General features: G+C 36.5%; 1 protein-coding gene across 1 annotated transcript; it reads right to left on the bottom strand.

Annotated features, from left to right (window-relative positions):
• Positions 1 to 179: 179 nt before the first annotated feature.
• Positions 180 to 18,969, bottom strand: LOC100547042 (probable global transcription activator SNF2L2). Its single transcript, XM_010725619.2, has 8 exons — positions 18,949 to 18,969; positions 18,705 to 18,828; positions 9,195 to 9,524; positions 8,343 to 8,450; positions 7,180 to 7,429; positions 1,984 to 2,110; positions 659 to 832; positions 180 to 422 (listed from the first exon to the last, which is right to left on the bottom strand). Exons 1-8 carry the CDS (start codon positions 18,952 to 18,954, stop codon positions 195 to 197), a joined length of 1,347 nt encoding a protein of 448 aa, XP_010723921.2. The 5' UTR covers positions 18,955 to 18,969; the 3' UTR covers positions 180 to 194.
• Positions 18,970 to 21,038: the final 2,069 nt, after the last annotated feature.

The raw sequence follows: 21,038 nt of genomic DNA, 5'->3' as shown, positions 1-21,038 counted from the left end.
GGTAGACAGAAGACAAAAAAAAAAAAAAGATCTGCTAAAAGCTGAAGTGAACAGTGTCACACTGATTACCATAATTAAAAACACATAATCAAAGTATATCAGTTTCAAATTTATACTTATTAAGTCAAAGAGGTTTCTGCAAAGGAAAGATATGGGTGTCTGAGACTGTCTATGAGATGTGAAGAGGATACATATTAAAAACGAGTGATTTTCACTAAAACAATCATACCCTTCCCTCCAATCCTTACCATTAGTCTCCTCATTCTTTCTTTCTCAATTCTCTCAGTTTCTTTCTTCTGCTCACGTTCAGTGTTGGCATGCCAAGTTGCCACAGCTTTAGAAAGTTTCTGAATTTTGCCAGCCACTGACCGATGGTACTCCTTGAAGTCTTTAGCATGTTGCAATATGCTATTCAGGTATTCCTAGAAGGAGAAACAAGTAAGTGTAGGATCTGGACAAAGTACAAGATTTGAAATCAAGAACACAGGAGGTCTAACCTCACCATTTTCCAATTACTTAGTACATGATTTTGAGGTGTTTTGTTCTGTTTTGTTTCTTAAAAACTCCAAAGGTGAGTAAAGTAAGTAACAAGTAAGACCAACAGAATAAAGAAAGGTGAATTTCTGTGACCAGGAAAACAACTAATAAGTTAAAATACCTGATGCTTCTGTCTACGCTTCCTCTCCTGTTCTATCTTCTGCTGTTTCTCAAGTTTTTCTGTCATACGGGCCTCTCTCAAAGTCTGGCGCTTGCTTCGTTTGTAGGCTTTGGAGTTCAGTGCCGTCTCCAGTGTTGTATCACGGCGCATACAGGCTACTACCTCTTGTCTCAACTACCAGTGAGAAAAAAAGAAACAAAAAAAAAAACAAAATAGGTTTGATATGTGGAAGAACAGGAGATGTCCCAGCCTCCTTCTTCCTTTATATTATAGTTCTAAAGACATCCAGCATCTAGTCAGCTGTAATAGATATGTTTGTCTCTATAAAACCTCATAAACCCCCAGAGGATGACAAAAGAGTTCATCATACATCATCATTTCTTCTTAACAAGATATCACAAATCATTGTTCTGTTTCAAGATAAGAGGTAGCCAAGATTCATAAAACACAAATGTAAAATACATATAACATGCTTTTCAGAGTGCTGATGACTCCTTTCATGGTCAGCTGCAACGGGGACAGAAGAAAGAGGGAAATACTGAAGGCTTGGAACAGTACAGCCAGCACTGCAGCAAGGAGAGCCTGCTGCTTTTAATTTGTCCTCTCACAAAACTTCATTACAAAGGAATATTAGGACAGCAGCAAGAAAGACTCGGAGATCAGAGTACAGCTACTGTCAAGGAAGTATTTTTTCCAAACCTGTCAAATTACATGCCTACTTCTGAAAACTAGTTGAAAAAAACAATGACAAGAGGTCCATAAGAGCCTACCACAGTTCATCCCTTTCTGAAATTCATTTACTTATGCAAGCACTCAAGATCAAACTTCTTTCTTAGGTATGAAAATTAAATCAGTAAGATCAAAGTCTGTGTGCGACAGTAGAAGTCTCAGAACAGATCACAATGAAAAACCACACACCACCATCACCACACAATTCTTCCCAAAACGAAGGACTCATGACAAGTACAAAGAATGTCCAGAAATAATAATCTGCTGGGATTTGTGTTGAAAATGTATCCGCAACTTTTTCTCATCATTTCCTCTTTGTGCCACAATCTGGCTCTTTAAGAAAGGTACACTTCTTTCGTTACATTTTAAAATATAAGAAAAAGCAGAGGAGAGAAAGTATACTTGCACATTCATAGTAAGAAAACAAAGTCTAAGTTAAACATTTCTACTACATGCTCATAATTCAAGTCTGTTCTCACACAAAATCCCATATTCAGGCTTAGTACTGTTACAGATTCTCTCACCAGTTCATCCTATATTACATGAACATGTTTGGTTATAATCTCACACAATTTTCATTAAGAAAAAGGCATTACCTGGCGCTGGAAATTCAGTAACCTAAGTGCCTTCAACTCCACCGTCGCTTTGGTTCGCAGATCAGGGGGCAGAGAACCTGGCAGGTTTTCCAGTTCCTGAATTCTGTGAGCAATTCGTGCTTGAAGCCTAAGTAAACAGAAAATTGCATAAGACGCCAGAGAAATCTCTATTGTAATACATACAAACCAATACAGTAAAAATAAGCAATTTATCTCAGGTAGTTATTTGGCTTCTACTACTTGTTTCTGAAACATGAGGCTTTTGCAAAAATGGAGATGACATTTGATAAACTTAACTGCTTTGAATTACCAAACACTGGATTTAATCCTAGGCCCTTTTTAAAATTTTGACTAAGAGGGTAGGTGTGGAAAGCAACTTAGAAAATGCTTTTTATTCGTATCAGATCGAATTGTTTTCAGGTTTCTTTCTTTGATGGGTACAGTTTTGTGTACTTTTCCATTACAATCCTTCTTTGCATTCATTTGCAAATTCAAAAGAAAGAACAATGGACCAAAAGTCAGAACGACCTTGTTTTACTATATTTTTCACACTGACAACCAAGATCAGAAAGCCAATAGTTACATTGTTCTTGTGAGTTTTACTTACAAGAAGTATCCTTGTGAACCCCAAATTTTGCCAGGCACAAAAATACCAGACCCGAAAATTCTAAATCAACCAAAAGTTGCATGTGGATGTAATTATGGATGATAACTTCTCAAACAGCTGCAATGCTTCCGAAAAGTTCACCTACAGAATAGTTACAGCCAAATTCTGCTATCACTGATTTCTATGAAATTTAGTCAATAAAAAAGACACAGTCTTTCCAAAATCCTCTTCTTAGCTGTGGATGTAGTAAAGCAACTGAATACTGAACACATTCTCAGTTTAACATTTTCATTATTTTTTGTTGGCTTTGGGTGTTCCTTCTTGCTCAAAAAAAAGATTGTGCACAAAAAGTAATCATGCCGCTCCCTATCATTGTTTAAGTTTAGGTAACTAAATGGATTAACCATTTTGCAAACAAGTATGAAGTGAAATGTTCACTTACTAATTCGTTAAGAATTGTTTTGTTAGGCTACCACTGGAAATAAAGTAGTTTAAAGAATCTCCAAAAGTTTACAGAGCATAAAGTCAAGCAAAAGCAAAAGCTGGATGGAGTTTCTATTTCTATCATGTAAATCAATCCTAAAAAATCCAAACATACAACCTTCTTGAGATGTGACAAAATATAATGCAAGTTTACAGTGAGCTGTTATGTCCTGTTACCACTCTAAGCAATCCACCCTGTACAAAAGACTTCACACTGCTAACCATTTTCTTTCTCATTCTCAAGGTTGCTTACTAATTCCAGGTTCATCTTCAAATTTCTCTAAATTACTTCAAAAAGAGAGGTTTACACCAGGCTACACACAACTACACTTACTCTCCATCATGTGTAATTACTGTCCTTTTACAATCCAGTCACAGGGAAAAAATAGGGGAAAAAAAAAAACAAAAAAAACAGCATTTTAAGTCACTACTCACACTAAGTCACTAACACACTCACTAACTCACACAAAACCTGGTCTGCTCTTGAAGTAAAGTCCTGGTCAGAAAAACAGTACATATTAATGAAAATCTAGACCACATATAAGGAAAAGCAATGAAAAATGGGAGCCACATGGGTTATGTATTAAATAAAAAAAGACATTTACTTGTCAATTTTATTTCACACTCTTTTAGAAGTATTAACCATATCATCTTGGGTACTAACAAGAATAGTATTTTCTTGAATAAGTTGGGAGGTCTTTAAAAAGATTTCATGGTAGGCACCTCACCTCAAGCAAATGTCCCAATTACTTGAGGCATTTCAAAATTACAACCACATTCAAGTCTTTAAAAAGAATGACTGCATTTTCTCGGACTGTTCCTGTCTGTATTGAACAATACTAATGGCTATAAAGTCAGTGGAACCCAAGGAAAGAAGTTTTCCACATGATTTTTACTAGGGTAATCTTACTTAAACTATACATTTAATTACTCTTTGCAACTCAGCTATCTATCTTCATTGATGCTGAAAGCAGCTTACACATCTACACAGAGATCCCTTTGCAATTAAGCAACGTACACGTCTTCCTCATTAACCGAGGTCAACTACAGAGGTTGTGTTTGTGCATTCCAGCCTTTCTTGCACAGATGACATACAAAAGAGGGACTTTGCAGGTAACAGAAAGAAGCTAGTGACAGTCTACAGGACACTGGTGAGTGTTTTTTTTTTCTCTTCTAATTAGCACTGAAAATGTGAAAAAAAGCCTTTCCACATAACACAGTAACTCTATAATACACTGGCTAGTAATTCTAAAAAATATACTCACTAAAACTGAAAAGCAGTATTTATTTTAAAGAGAGGGCAAAGACTTATGTAAGAGCACAACATGAACTTATCACTTCAGCAAGATTTCAAAGACCACAAATTTAACAGTTGTCCACATACCAATACTTTAAATTTCCTGCATTAATCTGAATTTTAAATATCTAGGTTCCTTTTCATCCACCATTACTCATACAGAGATTAACAACAATTATCACATAATACCATTTTAACATATACCACAAACAGCTTTCTGGCCCAGTCACATGAATTTAACAATATTAACTCCCCATTTTCCTTCTCTTTGTTAATTTATGCCAGAACCCTTTTTTTTTTATAATTAAGATCAAAGGTCTTCAGGGAGAAGTAGTATGCTGATCTTACACCAGATTTAAAGCCTTTTCAGACTCATCAGTGTTACTGGGTCCATTACCACTTCTCTATCTCTGTTAGTCTATTTAACATGCGGTTAATGGATAGGATCTCTATATTTTATTTTTAAATGCCTACTTGATGAATTGTCAAACTACATAATTTCACAGTAGTGAGGAAGGGAAAACAAAATCTCTGTCACTAAAATAAATAATTAGATGTAATTTCTTCAGTGTAATAGCAAAAACTAAAGTATTTCACATTTACAGTATTATATTGTGTGCAAGTAAGACATACTTTAATACATAAACATATAAATGATTCATAAAAACATGGAAATGTGTACACAGTAGTTTATATCCTCTCCCAAAAGTCAGCTCTTAACCAAGTAAGAATTATGTGCCCTGAAAAGAATGGTCAAATACCACAGTAATTAGCTTTTATCATGATGTTGATGAATTAGCAGTAAATCAATGTGAAACTGTGTTCCCATACGATCAAGGTCACCGAGTAAATACAGGAATTTTAAAGAATTCCTGTCCTAGTCAGATTCAAAGTTCAGACTTCCACAACAAATCAGAGTACCTTTTGGGTCTGTTTTTTGAAATACGGATCCCTAAAACATCTATGTTGTATTCTGTTTTTTCATTAAAAACTCATTTCATTTTCTAGGTATTGAAGAGCATAATGCTTTATCAGAAAAGTTAACTACTGAGAGATCTTAAGAGACAACGATTTCATAAAACTGTGACTAACTTCAAAGGTTATCAGGATACAACCTTTATACTAGTGTGAGTAAAGTGTGAATAGTTCGTGTTTCTGCATTGAACTTCCCTATATTAAAGCTAAGCCAAGTACTGTCCAAAACATAAAAACTGTTATACTGCTTGTTTAAAAAAGTTTGTCTTATGATACTTACGCAATTTTAAACAATGAAAAAAATTCCAGAAGTTATAACTATTCCAGTATGCAAGGCAAAACTAACTTCTAGGAACACTCAAGATTAAAAAAGCTTCGGTCACTATCTAAAAATTACTGTAAACAGAAAAAATGGAACTGTACTATTATAGAATTCCTATCAAACTTCCACCTCACTTCCACCGTCACGAAGATTCAGGTATTTAGAACTAATGAATATGCTGTATCTGTAGTCAGTTCTAAATATTGAATATAACAGTTATTTTCTACCAATTCCTACTTCTTCTACTCATGCATCCTAAATCATAATAGTCTGGCATAAATACTGCAACAGAATAGGGCTACAAAGACTAAAAAATTTGAGATAACTTATGCAGAAATGGTTGCACTGTATTGATTACACGATTTTTGGATCAGGTTAGTGCTACAGTTATTCTCTTAGAGCAACTGTGGAACTGCATAATTTTGTGTTCTACAAGCTTACTGGAAAACATTTTAGAAAACAGCAATAAAACACTGAAACAGCAATGGCCTAAGACTAATTAAAAAAAAAAAAGAATTACTACAATGACATGACATAAAATTACTTAAGTATTATTTTATGTAGAAATTGAAAGCTTTTCTGTGATCAAGGCCTATATTCTGAGCATAGCACCACACACTAAACAACTTCATGTTGCTTCACCTTCACAAAGTGAAAGCCATTAAACCTTGTCTTCAGCAAGATCATCATTCCTTTTGGCTACCTTTCTGTTACACACTCATTATTACAGTAATTGGAAGATGTTTTATCAGTTCAAATCAAGAAATGCTATGTGGTTCTCTTATCACCAATGGATAATGATTAGAAACATTTCAGGTGCAGGTCATGACTTTTCTTGCCCTGCAGATTCACAAGGCTTACTATTGCTTTTTTAAGGATCTTGAAGACAGCCAAAAAGCAGGAGAAGACTTTATCTAATTCTGAAAGAAATGTTATCCTCTATAATTTATATGAATATAAATCATCAACAAACTGAGGCACTCAGGAGGCAACTTTTAAGACCATGGTTTCCTGGTAACCTCTTCTTCAATCTTGCTTACAACCTCCTTATTTTTTGGAGTTCAGCCAAATTCATGATCACACTAATAAAATTTGCTCTAGCCGCTAACTTTTATCAGCCTTTTGACTTCCATTATTCCCTTTATAACTCGTTTGTAACTTTGAAAACTACCCACACTAAATTTGTTTCTCTGTAGATTACAAGGATTTAGATTTCCTAACTTTTGTCTTTTGAAGCGTCCAATAATACAGTAACCAAGCAGAGTTCCTGAGCCTGTTTTAAACTTAGTTGGTTTGCAATGATACTGACTGCACACTTTCCTACTTCCTAACTTGAGATGGAATTAGATTATCTTCTTTAGTGTGATGTTTCTACATTTCTTTGACATGGTTCCTCTCTGGAAACTCTATTTACTTGATTGTCACTACCACCTTGGATTGCAAAGTCTCCCTGTCCAGAAAGTGAAAAATAACAACCTGCACATGTACTTGAATCATATTATTCACTTTTACCTATATTCCCGTTCTTGAAGAATTTCAACAGGGTCTAATCCTTGTGGCTTTTGAATAGGGCTGATGCGATTCTGCTTTTGCTGCAGCTGAACAATGGGGGAAGGTTGCCCAGGTGGTGGCTGTGGTACAGAAGGCCCAGGCATAGCAGCAGCAGGCTGGGCAGCAGTAGGGGCAGGAGAAGGCCTCCCACTCAGAGATGGTGCAGGAAGTTTCTGCGGTGCACTGGAGACACTCATATCTGGGGTTTGGCCTGAATCATAAAAAAAATACTTATTCATAACATGAAATATGGAACACAGGAAGAAATTCAAGACGATTTCTGCAGAAGAATGTGAGTTCAGAAAAACATTCAAAATTACCAGTTAAACACACAGTTATATGCACTTCATTCTGTATTTTAAAAAAAAATCTACTATCACAGTTCTCTATCTGTCCTCAGATTTACCCACAAGCAACAGCAATGTATAAGATTTCTGCTGAATGAGAAATGAATTATTCTCAAGTCTATACTACTACATTCATCTTTAAATTTCTCTTAAAAAATAAAGACAAAATATATTCTTAGTAATTTCCAATGAATTTCAAAACAGTCCTCCTTCTATTTTCAAACCATAAATGAGCCTGTAAATCCAAATCTAAATATTTTTATTCCAAAAATTATTATCACACTAAGTCATGAAAAAGAATGTTACAATGTTCTTTAGATCTCAAAGACCGCACTGTACTTCCAAAGCAATTAAAAATAAAAAAATAAAAAGCCTCATTCTGCCATGTATGAGTTCAAGGTTTGAAAACTTGAGTTTACAGCAGCAAAGAATATAGTTGAAAGAGACAAGCCTCCTGCAATTAAGCATGCTGAGAATACCACTTAAGTATATATTTTATGGGTGTCCTCAGGCAGCTTATGTATTTCACTTTGATTTTAAAAAGGTGCTTCATGTTCAGGCTAACTAACTGCAATAACTTCATCTGGCCAAGTCACTCACAGATAAATGGTTAGATTCTCCTTGATATTTAAGTCCTAAGCACAGTAAAGGTTATGCTATTTTGTCTGTATTACTTTTAACTTTTCCTTTTTTTTCCCCCTCTATCTTTTTCTTGGTCTCTACCTACACTGTTTTACCTTAAATCTGTGTATGAAATATTATGAGATTTATACTCCCCTGTACCGTCATTCCATGTTTTAGGAGTAATGGCAGCTGTATGTCCAGGTATTCCTGCAGCAGGCCCTGGTCCAGTTGCAGCACCACTCATTGCATGCATCCCAATACCTAACAATTTGACAGAGGAAAGAATCGTATTAAGAAACAAGCATTCAACAACTATTCTGCTTTCTAGCATCTAGTCTTTTCAGGCAAGTAGTATTTCTGTGCATTAAATACAGTTTTATGAAAATTTTACTGTGAAAGAAAATATATAACAAACCTCTTAGCAAAGTGATACACACCAAAACGAACTACTAAAATCATTACTAACAAAAAAACAATATCAGCTTAGCACTCAATTTCTAATACTCACTCAATAATGGAAGTGTTCAGAAAATGTAAGAGGCACAGGGTGTTAACAAAGTTTTCTCAAGACCAAAGTGTGCTTTGCTTACTACACTGTAAGATTTATTATCATTGGAAGAGAAAGACTAATAAAGAAAATTTTACTTTCCTTATGCATACTCAACAGCATGTTATACATGGTTTGTTTTACTTTCATCTGCTCCAAATTTTCTATCTGTTTTTACAGCATAGTAATAGGAAACTGGAAATTACTCTAAGAAGAGTAAAACTGTGATCGATAAACTATGATTAACACTCAAAAAATGTCAGGTATAATTGAGGTGGACACTTCTATTTCTGTGTACAATATTCTATTAATAATAGGTTAGTTCTATGCACTTCCTCAATAATAAAAAAATCAGAATGCTGACCCAAATTATAATCATGAACACCATGTTTCTGTAACATTCCACAAGTAGAACTTCACGAATTACTTGTGCAATGACAAGGCCTAGGTGCACTTACCAGACTGTCTGTTGAAGGCACTGGGAGGCTGCTGTTGTTGAATGCCAGGAAGGGTTCGCTTTCCCTGAACAGCAAGCTGGAGATTTTCTGGCAAAGGCTGACCTCTAGCTAACATTTTGTATGCTAGAATCTGAGCCCGAAGTTGGTGTAGCTGTACAGGGCTGAAAGGGGAAGGACCTCTGTTGGGCTGACTCATAACTTGCGGGTCCCCAGGTATAATAGGTCCTGGCTGGCTGGGAGTCATCTGGGGTGGAGTTGGACCTCCTCCAGACATCGGACTGGATACATGTTCTGGTGCTCCTAGTGGAGACGGGTGTGGAGACATATAACCTAAAACAGATGAGATGATCACAATTTTAGCAGTCTGGCTAGTCAAATCTATATTCCACTACATTTCTTTGGCAGTACACAAGGTATAAAAATACCTCTCTCAAGTCAGGGTGATTGTAATATTTTCTGCACTTCTTCACAAAGTGCCACCTGAAATTAGCTACACAAGCTGTTGTTTGAGAAGTTATGGTTCTGTGGTTCAAATATTCCTAAAAAGAACAATCTTCCTCATATTTGGAGAATGACAAATTTTAACATGAAATACAACAAAGAGACATCAGAATGGCAGACTAGTTCTAGACTAGACTCAGGAGAGACATAATCCTGTTGGAGCACATCAGGATAAGGGCCACAAAAATGATCCAAGGGATCCAAGACCCCTCCTTTGAGGACAGGCTGAGCGGACTGGGGCTGCTCAGCCTGGACAAGAGAAGGCTCCAATGTGACCTGAGAGCAGCCTTTCAGTATCTAAAGAGGGGTTAGAGGAAAGAAGGGGACAGACTCTTCAGCAGGGTCTGTTGCGACATAACAAGGGGAAATGATTTCGAATTTAAAGAGGGTAGATTTAGTGTGGATATAAGGAAAAAGGATTTTACGGTGAGGGTGGCAAGGCATTGGAACAGGTTGCACGGAGAGGTGATGGGTGACCAGTTGAGGGCTCTGAGCAACTTGATCTAGCTGTGGACATCCCTGTTTGTTGCAAACGAGTTAGACTAGATGACCTTTTGGTATCCCTTCCAACTCTAAGGATTCTATGATTCTAGTTCACTATATATATTGCAGCTTGATGTTTTAAGATTTGTGTTGTTGGTTTTTTTTAAATGCATACGCATTAAAGAACACCTACTCACTGACACAGAGCTTCCTTGCAAAACTCTCTAAACACAAAAATAGGAAGTATTTAGTTCATATATGACTGCTTCTTAATTGACAAAGATTAAGTCTTTGTATAAGACAAAGAACATCAAATGTCTCCTTCTATGGATGCCTATCTTGGAACTGGAACCTCAACTGCCAACACAAAACATTCCTTAAGAAGAAGTTACTCAAAATGGCAAGACTCAAATGAAGCTCTAGGAGAGCAAGCAAAATCCTGAATCAAATGGCACTTGAACCTTATTTTTTATCACTTCAAATGATGAAATATTTAAAAGAAATCTTGACTTTCACTAAAAATTAAGAAGACAAATGATAAAGTGTCAGAGGATCATATATGTAAAATCTTTCTGCCAAACAGAATAAGAAATTTACATTCTTATAGAAGAAGGTAAGAGAATTTTATTTAAGATACAGAAAAATTATAAAAATTTAATTCAGTATGGTATTTACCTAATAAAAGAATCAAGTATAAGCTCACAATAAATCACAAGAATGCATAACACTTTAGAACATACAGTGATTGTGTCAGATCAAGGCTACCATTTTTATTTATTTTTTTTATGATGAGAAATGAATAAGGCTTTTCCGCTGATAGAGTGGTCAGTATTTCAGTTCTTGTGAAACTCTCAACCAAGAAAAAGACAAAGAACACCTGCTCACTAACACAGACTTTCCTTGCAAAACTCTCCAAACACAAAAATAGGAAGTTGGGTGCAAAAATCATTTAAAACTAGGGCTGGAGAAATAAACTGTTTTGAGGTCATATGCTGGCAGGCAGATGGTAAGATGACCCAATACATCTCCTTTCATCTTTAAAACTTATTGGAAAGCAAAATGCAGTTAATTTAAAAACAGTAGGGACAATGAAGATGGTTTGTGAAACTGTAAAATCTTGATGAATTCTGTAAACTATCTTAATATGAACCTCAACAAATACCAATCAGTAATTAAAAGTATGCATAGGTTAGGTCCCAGAACCTTGAGCATCTGCAGTTCTTATGCTTGCACTTACTAACAGCAATTTAAACTACCTGAAATATTCAAAATTGGTCTGTGTGCCACTCCCATGTTAGACTAACTGCATTTTACTTTTACTCTCAATACCAGGAAAACAGAGAAAATTATCATAGAAGCATAGAATGGCCTCGGTTAAAAAAGACCACAGTGATCATCTAGTTTCAACCCCCCTGCTACGTGCAGGGTCGCCAACCAGGCTGCTCGACCTGGCTGCCCAGAGCCACATCCAGTCTAGCCTTGAATGCCTCCAGGGACAGAGCATCCACGACGTCACTGGGCAATCCGTTCCAGTGCGTCGCCAACCTCTGAGTGAAAAACTTCCTCCTAATATCTAACTTAAAACTCATTCCCTCTTGTCCTTTCACTATCCACCCTTGTAAACAGTCATTCCCCTTCCTGTTTATATGTTCCTCTCATGTACTGGAAGGCCACAATGAGGTCTCCCCAGAGCCTTTTCTGCTCCAAGCTAAACAAGCCCAGTTCCCTCAACCTTTCTACAGAGAAGAGGTGCTCCAGCCCTCTGGTCATCTCAGTGGCCCTCCTATGGACCCATTCCAACAGTTCTGTGTCTTTCTGGTGCCAAAGACCCCAGGCCTGCACACAGTACTCCAGATGGGGCCTCACAAGAGTCGAGTAGAGGGGGACAATCACCTCCCACTCTTTGCTGGCTACTCCTCTTTTAATGCAGCCCAGAACACAGTTGGCCTTCTGGGCTGCAAGCGCACACTGCTGGCTCATGTCCAGCTTCTCATCCACCAGGACCCCCCAAGTCCTTCTCCACAGGGCTGCTCTCAGGGAGATCTTTCCCCAGTTTGTATAAATAACTGGGATTGCTTTGTCCCAAGTGCAGCACCCTGCACTTGGCCTTATTGAGTGTCATTATATCTCCAGTTTCAGTCCACTTTATAGAGCCTCCATCACATGAACATCAGGCTTCTTTTTGCAGGTTCTTCTCATTCCTCTTACAAAATAAATCTAAACATACATTTAATTTTCTGGATAAGTCTGCTTATCATTTTAACAATTTAAAGTAAATTTCATACTTCCAGTATCAATACAGACACTTCCAGCAGAGTTCATTCACATAAGCTGAAAACATTAACACAGCCCAAATTCAGTTACGTGCAGCAAGATTATTATTTAAACAGCCAACTATGAAGTCAGAGCAATGGACTTCCCTTTCTATTTAATCTATTAGCATTAAAATAAGGGTTTTAAGATTAAAACAAGGACATCATTGTGCTTGAGTTCAAAAAAAGAAAACTGGTTGCTGGAAATAGTCAGGAATGCTACCCTTTCTAAAATTTGGCAGTGGAAAGAGTAACTATTGAGGAGACAGATACCAGCAGTAACTGCTGAGGGAGGAGATATACAGGTTGCCTGTAAATTGGTGTCCAACATTTGTAAGCAATGGTGTTGTAGTATGATTGCAACGAAAATGTAACAAACTGTCTCAACTAGCAAGACATTATTTCTGCATGACCAGCTTACCACTGAACATCAAGAAAGTAAAAAATCCAGAATCTAAATAATAAAGGTGCATGTTTTAGTAATTATAATTAGTTTAAAAAGTAAATAAATAAATGCAAAAAATCTCAGACTAGTGACCTCATGGAAACAGGAAATACGTATTTATGAGCAGAATGACAGATTTAACTTAGAAATGCTTTTGAATTACTCATCAAGGTAAGTCTCATCACCTCGAAAAGGATCCACTTATTGTTTCTTCACAGACTGTAATGATCATTACCTTGAAAAATCTGTCCTGACTTGCTCTAAATTCAGTGGTCCTCATTTCAAGATTGTTCATTTGCAGCATATGTTCAGATTACACAGATCATATATACCTACAACTACATGTGCAGTTCAATTTATTTCTAATTTATAATCTACATTTATATGCACATTTTTAGATCCTCAAAATCACGCATTTTCCAGTGAGCTGCAGATTTCAACATTTTATGTATTTATTTATTTATGCACTTTGTGTTGTTGGTGGTATTTTTGTTTGTTGCTTTTTTTTAGAAGTGCATGCATGCTTTGGTACTCAGAAACACACTTTTGAAAGAACTTTCTTTTTTCTAAAAAAAAGGTTTTAATTGGAACACTTAAAGTTTAGATTAAATCTGATTTTGTGATCACTTCTAACCGTACACCACATACAGAAGGACTGTTCATGCATTTATCACAAATTCACAATCCACTCTCCTATTGACCAAGAAGTAAAACCATTGTTTCCTTCTCTAGCTTCACAGCTCTCCTCAGAATCTTGGAGTCTCTTTACAGGTTCACAGATTTCTGACTTTAAGGGAGCTCTACGGTTATTGCAGTCTACCTGACACGAATAAGACAGACTTAAAGCCTTCATCTTCCCTCCCTTTGGGTTACAGAATTTATCAGAAAGACATCCACCACTGACTTACATTTCAAGTGACATAAAACCTACCACAAATATTTGGGTAGCCCTTGTCCCAAAAGTTAATAATCTTCTTCAAATAAGAGGCAGATTTTTAATATAGTCTGAATTGATCAAACATGAATTTGCAGGTATCAAAATTGCCTGTACTTTTTTGAGTCATCCATTACATTCCACTCTAACATCTGGAAATGAGGAAATTGATCAAGAATATAAAAAAATGCAGCTCACCATTCTCTAAGCAAAAATGCATATTTTCCAAGTTTCAAAATCATTCTTTTATGTATTTTCTACTCAAGACACCATTATATGGAATCATTAAGGCCGGAAGATACTTTCCAAGATTATCTAGCCCAACCACCTGCTCAAGCAGGTCAGATGCATCAAGCTGCCCAGCAACATGTCCAGAAGGGTTTGGAGATTATCTCCATGAATAGGTATTAGACAATCTTCATGGATAACAGTGGCACTGTTTAGCCACCCCTACAGTGAAAAATTGTTTTCTCATATTCCAGTGGAACTTTGTATATTTCCATTTGTGCATTTTGCCTCCTGTTCTGCCACTGGGCATCACAGCAAAGAATGTGGCTCTCTTTTTGTTGCTTCTTTTGTTCAGTATGTGAGGTCTCACTTAGCTTCTCTTCATATGACAGATGCTCCAAACATTTGATACAACCTTAAATATTTCTCAACTTTGTTGTTAACTGAAGGTATTGTAATACAACGTGATACAGTGTTTCATCCAATTTATTCCTGCTCCTGGGGGCATGCACTACATTCCATTCCATAGTTTCAAGCACTGTATATAGGAACATGCATTAAATTCTGCCAGAGCAACCAGAACTTTTTTCAGCATCGTTGCTTCCTATGACATAATTCTACACTACATACACAAAAGACAGCTATCAGCACTGATTTTGTACTTATTTCCAGATCACTGGCAAATAGAAGTGCTCCAAAAGTTATGCCTCCTATTTTATTATGTTGGCCCATGATGCCAGAGGTGGATGTTGATGGTACCAGCAGAATAGATAGAATCTTCTCACCAATATTCCATTACATGTTGTTGCCACGCAACAGGTGGCAGCAGAAGGGCAGTCTGACATAATAGCATCTGACATGGAAGTACAGATAAAGCAAAAGTATGTCACTGAATTCCTCCATGCAGAAAAAAAAAGGCACCCGCTGACAGTCATAGATACTTGCTGAACACTTGCGGAGTGTGAGTGAGGCAGTGGGTGGTGCGTATAAGCTGTGGCAAAAGGGATGTGGAAGACAAGCCACATTTCAAATGGCCACGCACAGCTGTCACACCATAAAATGAAAAGCACCTAGATCAACTCATCCATTCAAATCTGGAGATTACAAACAGGACTGTGTACAGAGGTGAAAAATGGCTTCATTGCATGGTAAATAACAATGGCAACATTGGATTATCACAAAGTTTGCACCAGGCCAACAAATGCTCAGAAAAAGAACGAACACTGTTTGGAAGTTTGTCAGGATCTGCAGAACCAACATGAAGCTGAAGGTGACAGTTTCCTGGATCACATTATTACCAGTGATGACATGTGGTGTCACCACCATGAGCTAGAATCAAAACAGCAGCCCACGGAGTAGAGATGTGTGAATTCCCCAACAAAGAAAAAGTTCAGGATGCAGTCCTCAGTGGGTAAAGTGATGTGCATCACCTTTGGAATAGGAAAGGGATGGTGCTTCCAGACTTTATGGTATCCAGACAAACCATCAGCTCTGACCGCTGCATCACAACACTGTCTAAGCTGAAAGCCCTAACTTCCAGAGTCAGGCCAAAGAAGACATCCTTTCTCTTGCAACACATTAATGCAGGCCCTATACCAGTTTGAATATCATGGAACACACTGCCAGTTTTCACTGCGCTGTCCTACCACACCCACATCATAGTCCAGACTTGGTGCCTTCTGACTTCCATCTGTTTGGGCTGATGAAATATGGACTGCACGGGCAACATTTTTCTAACAATGGAGCTGTCAGAGCAGCTGTGAAACAGTGAGTCACCTCTGCTGTTACAGATTTTGATGAGCACAGCATGTATGCGCTTGTACATTGCTGGCAAAAATACACAGCTAATGGTGCTGACTATACTGAAAAACAGTATTTTGTAGCTGAGAGTTTGCTCTATCAAATAATGTTATTATGTTCTTGTATCTGCTGTAGTTTCCAAGCAAATAAATAGAGGGCATCACTTTCAGAGCCTACATATTTTGAACAGCACTGAACCAAAAACAGACATACAAAACAAACTAGAAATATTCCCAATAGGATGACCAACTTCTAGCAACAGAATTTTATAATCTAACATTTAACAAGTTTAATATATTTAACAGAACTTATACTGATTTTATACAGTGCTATTGCTCTCTTAAATTGCTGTCAGAGAGTAACAACCCAGGCATCTTTTGTAAGTATACTAGGCCATCCGAGCTGTGCCTGTCATACTACTATTAGCTTTACCATTACATGGGCTAAGTCTGATTGTGCTACTCATTGTAAAATACCATTCTGCATCTGCTTATAGTATAATAAATCAACCTAGTTTACAGTCCCCAGAAAAATAATAGCATATTTGTTTGACAGTACTGATTTTTCAATAAAGCTGTTTCCAATGGCCTGCATCATAGACAGCCATACAAAATTAAAAGACAAAACTCTTTATTTTACCTAGAATCAGTGCTAGGCTAACTATGATATGTAAGCATTCCGCTTACATATTTAAACTAATTGCAGAAATCCAGAGTCACTCATTCCCTAACTTTCCACTGAACTTTTGAAAATAACATTAATCATTACATGTATCCACGTACTTTGATTTCAGGCCTACAAGCAATGAACCATGAAAAAAAAAACAAACAACAAAAAAAAGAGACCTAGAACCAATACTGTGTAATTTCTACTTGATTTGCATCTTGTTAAAACTATATACAACTAATGGAAACTCAAGCTACTACTCCAAAATCTCCAAGTGTATGTTATACCCTAAATTTTGATTTCTAATAACATACCAAACATAATTGCAGATTTTGTCCAAATTAGAAGATTCACTACGCATCTCTCCATGTACTTGTAGAAAACTCACATTACTCCCTCTAGTGTCGGCACTCATGGGGAGAAGGGTTTCTTCTACTTTTTACTTCTCTCTTTTTTTAAAGTCTCTCTTACTATACACTCTATTTTCTCAGGGGTTGTGGAAACACAAATCTAATTGCCTGGTATATCAGACTGAAAGTAGGATACTACGTGTTGAAGGGCTATCAAGAAGTGTGGTTTTCTATCATGGAAATATGTATACTAGGTCAGCAGACAAGATCTTCCTATCAACTGTATGAGCTTCTACTGCTACCAACTTCATTCATGAAAAAACAATCGTATAAGAAGAAAAACAGATGGCAAACAGACAGAGAAAGCTGAAAAGCTCCTCATTAACATGGAGTACTTTAAATATCAGTGTTTTGGAGGTTCAATTTTTTTAAAAACTGTTTTCTTGAAAAAGCCTACTCAGGTGAGAGCTCCGGTGTTCTTGATATACCTTGCAACCACTGCTGACATACAACAAGGGGAGAGCAAGAATCTGCAATCTTTAAGCTGCCACAGATACTACTGATACAATGATCTACACTATGTTGTTGCAGAACGACACAATTGAGAAGTCTGATCTCACCTAGCACAGAAAAGAAGACAACTTAGATTTCTGTATTTGAAGCATTTGCAATTTTTGTTACTGTATGTTTGAACTGGACCCATTTCTAACCTTCAAACTAAATGTTCTATTCATTTTAAGTAACAGTTTCATTACAGGCAAAACAATGAATGTGAATGCAAAGTCAGGTAAAATTTTGCTCTCAAGTGATTGTGCTTTTATGCTACTGAAGTCGGTGAAAATGTTTTAATCAATGAAGAATTTGTCCTCGTAGAAGTTATTTTTCAGTTAACTGATACTAAACAGCGAAATTGGAAAACAATACTTCATAGTGTTGAAGCTCCAAGATAGAGACTCCAGTGATGCATTAGCCACTGGGGTCACAGACACAGTAAACTGCAAAGCCACAAAGTAATCCAGGTAAAATCATTTTGCTAGCCTGTATGTATTTTATCCTTCCAGCATTTTTCTTACTCTCTGTAATAAATGTGTAAACGCAGCAAACAATCTCTTAACATATCAAATGTGTATCAAATCAGAATCTTAACTTCAGGTGGGATTCTTCAGGTGTTACAGCAATACAGTTAACTCTACAATATACCAAGTCTCATCTGCTGAACTAATTAATATTGCCAGATGTTACCAGATGAATGTCCAGCATACTGAGCTGCTTACAAAATGCAAGTCCTTTTATTCTACAAGCTAAATGACATAAAGATAAGTAGCAACATAGTAAAAGGCGTTCCTATTTTCTGAGATAAAAAAATAATTAGCAAATAGTTTGATCAGCCCTTGATCAAACAACACAGATATTAAAGAAGATTTCTTCAGGGTTGCTTGGATTCTTCTCTTACCATTCCTTTATCAATGGAATAAAATAGATAATATTCTATTGCATTTCCATTTAGCCATATCTATTTAACAGACAAAAGCTAACATGTGTAAAAGACTTACTCCAATTATTTGCCCTAGCCATGGAGTTGAATTTTAAAAAAACACCTTTCTTCTTTTTTCCAATACATGACCAATAAACACTCCAGACAGGATGTTATTCACCTTGCTGCCTGATTTGAGCTAAGTTTTTCCAAGCAAAGATGAATGAAAATAATTAGAAAACTATTCCATGGAACTGCTGACTCTTTGCAGCAGAATGTGGCCTCAAATTCATATAGCATGCATAGTATATATGAACCTTGGCTATGCTGGTCCATTGGACTCTGAGGTGGGCCCATCCCAGGGTGAGGAGGTCGCATAGTCTTCATGGAGCCACAATGAACGTCTTCAACCATTCCTTTCTCATGTAAGCCATCAATGGACTGTGAAAACAAAATAAGAATTTAAAGAGAAACAACGCATAAATTCACTATAAAAATCCAAAGAAGTTTAACTCAAAACCTAAGTAAATACAAAATACACAAGTAGAAACTTTTCTTAACTGTCATTCAAATAAATTCAGCTGAAACATTTATCCTGGAATCAAACATTTTGAAAAGCACAAAGCACCACTGGACCGCTCATTCGTTCCTTTTCCGTTTCTTTTTTTTGACTTTTTTTTTTTCCCTCCTTAGGATCTGTTTGGCAACGCCAAGGAGACAAACTGCCCACATACAAGCACATGAACAGCACTGGTCTCATATTACAAAGTGGTGTAACATACACCAACTTGTTAAAGTACAGCCTGTGGCTTGGCTTGAGCTATTTTTAGCCCAAACTTTGCCCTTTCTGTCTCTGCTCTACTGGAATGCCCCGAACACTTTTTCTCTTCAAACACGAAGATATAATTGCTAGAGGTTCCCTAGTTTTGCTTGCAAAGAAGAGGTTAAGGCAATCAAGGAATGGGAGACAAGGTTCTACTCAAATACTTGCACTCCCTACAGTTCCTGATACTTTATTCACTGAAGAGCTACAGTTATCATGGTATTTGGTATGCAGAACAGGGCCAAACATCTTCCAAAGACAGTGCAGAGAATACAGCTTGGGGTCAGAAAAACATGCTGGAGGCATGCAGGGCACTGGAAATTGTTCCTTAATAGAAACTGTCAGATTCCAAGTACAAAAACAAGGCAAAAAGTGGTATCAGAAGAAAAAGAAAACTAAAAAGGTTTACCTGAGAACAAAAATTACACAAGGTCCCTAAAATGAAATGAGATTCTGGTTATTCACTGATCATTTCAGATAACTTCATTTGCAAGGCTTGGTAGTAGGAAAGAAAATCATTCATCTCTATACAGAAGGATCAAACTGCCTCACTCTAAAACATATACATAGGCATACTAAATATTGTTACTGCAAGCTGATTGTACAGAGACCTTGCAGTTTGTTTAATATAAATGCATGCCTACTAATTGGGAACTTTTTATAAAAGAAATAGAAAAATTTATTCCAACTGAAAATGTAGGTTGCCTAGGAAGCTCCATTAAGTTGAAGGAAAACATAGACAAATTTCTTCTCTTTGAGAAATTTGTTGCATAAGGATAACCCAAGTTTAATTAACTCATTTTATACAGAAAATGGGAAAGAAGATAAAACTCTCTATTTTATTTGTAAATTCTTTATAAAACTATTAATTTTCCATCAAAATAATTTTACTAGATTTAAAGCATCTTTAAACAAAGTGTTTTTTTTTTTAATTCAGCATTTTTTGTAATCATTTCACCACCAAATTTTTTCCTTTATCAGAAACTAAGAGTTAAAAAAAAGAAAAGTTACAAAAAAAGGAGAAGCAAAGAGGAGTTTTGTTTCAATAGGATGTTTAATCATGCCAATAAAAAAGAAAAGTGAAAAGAACTTGTATCAGAAAAAAAAAAACTTATAAACCATTTTTGAGTACACGAGTTTGGGATATGGAACAGAAACATAAAGATAGACTAACACGTGAAACATAGTTTCACTGTGCTGATCAAATAAAGCTAACACCCTTTTCTGAAGTGCAAAATCCTCTTCTCGTCTCTTCTCCCCTGTTTATAAAGGCAACTAACCCTGATGAGAATGCTTAGTTCACATCTTACTGAGCTGAATACACAAACAGAAACACTTGTACAGACAGAACTATTCCTATTTTGCCACTGTACATATCTATGACTCAATCTTTAGGACCTCCAAGAGGAGAAACATATTGAATAGAAAACCAGATCTGATTTCTTTAACAGAGGACTATGACTGTACACTCCTGTGGTGTGACAGCAGGAATGGGCATGACTGTATTAATGGACAGCAACAGTGCAGCCTCTCTTGATGCTAGAAACTTCAGAGAGTCTGAGACAGTACACAACATACATATCCAGGGCATCAGAAATACAAACATAGGAGAAGGTGACAAACCATTTGGGCACTAATGAAAAGCAGTGAAGAAGAAAGCAAACACATGCCCACACTTCTCCTTTCAAAAAGAATTTAAGGCAAAACAAACAGGAATGGAAGGATAGGTACACAATCATAAACAGAAATGCTAGCTGGAGGAATGGTTCTGTGGGAAGAAGAGCTGACCAAAAGAAAAGGGTTTTGTAAAAAATCTTTTTTTCAAAAA

Source organism: Meleagris gallopavo, chromosome Z, assembly GCF_000146605.3.
Source record: "Meleagris gallopavo isolate NT-WF06-2002-E0010 breed Aviagen turkey brand Nicholas breeding stock chromosome Z, Turkey_5.1, whole genome shotgun sequence".
NCBI classification, from domain to species: Eukaryota; Metazoa; Chordata; class Aves; order Galliformes; family Phasianidae; genus Meleagris; species Meleagris gallopavo.
The sequence above is the reverse complement of the archived record's forward strand: the minus strand, read 5'-3'. Positions and strand labels throughout refer to the sequence as shown.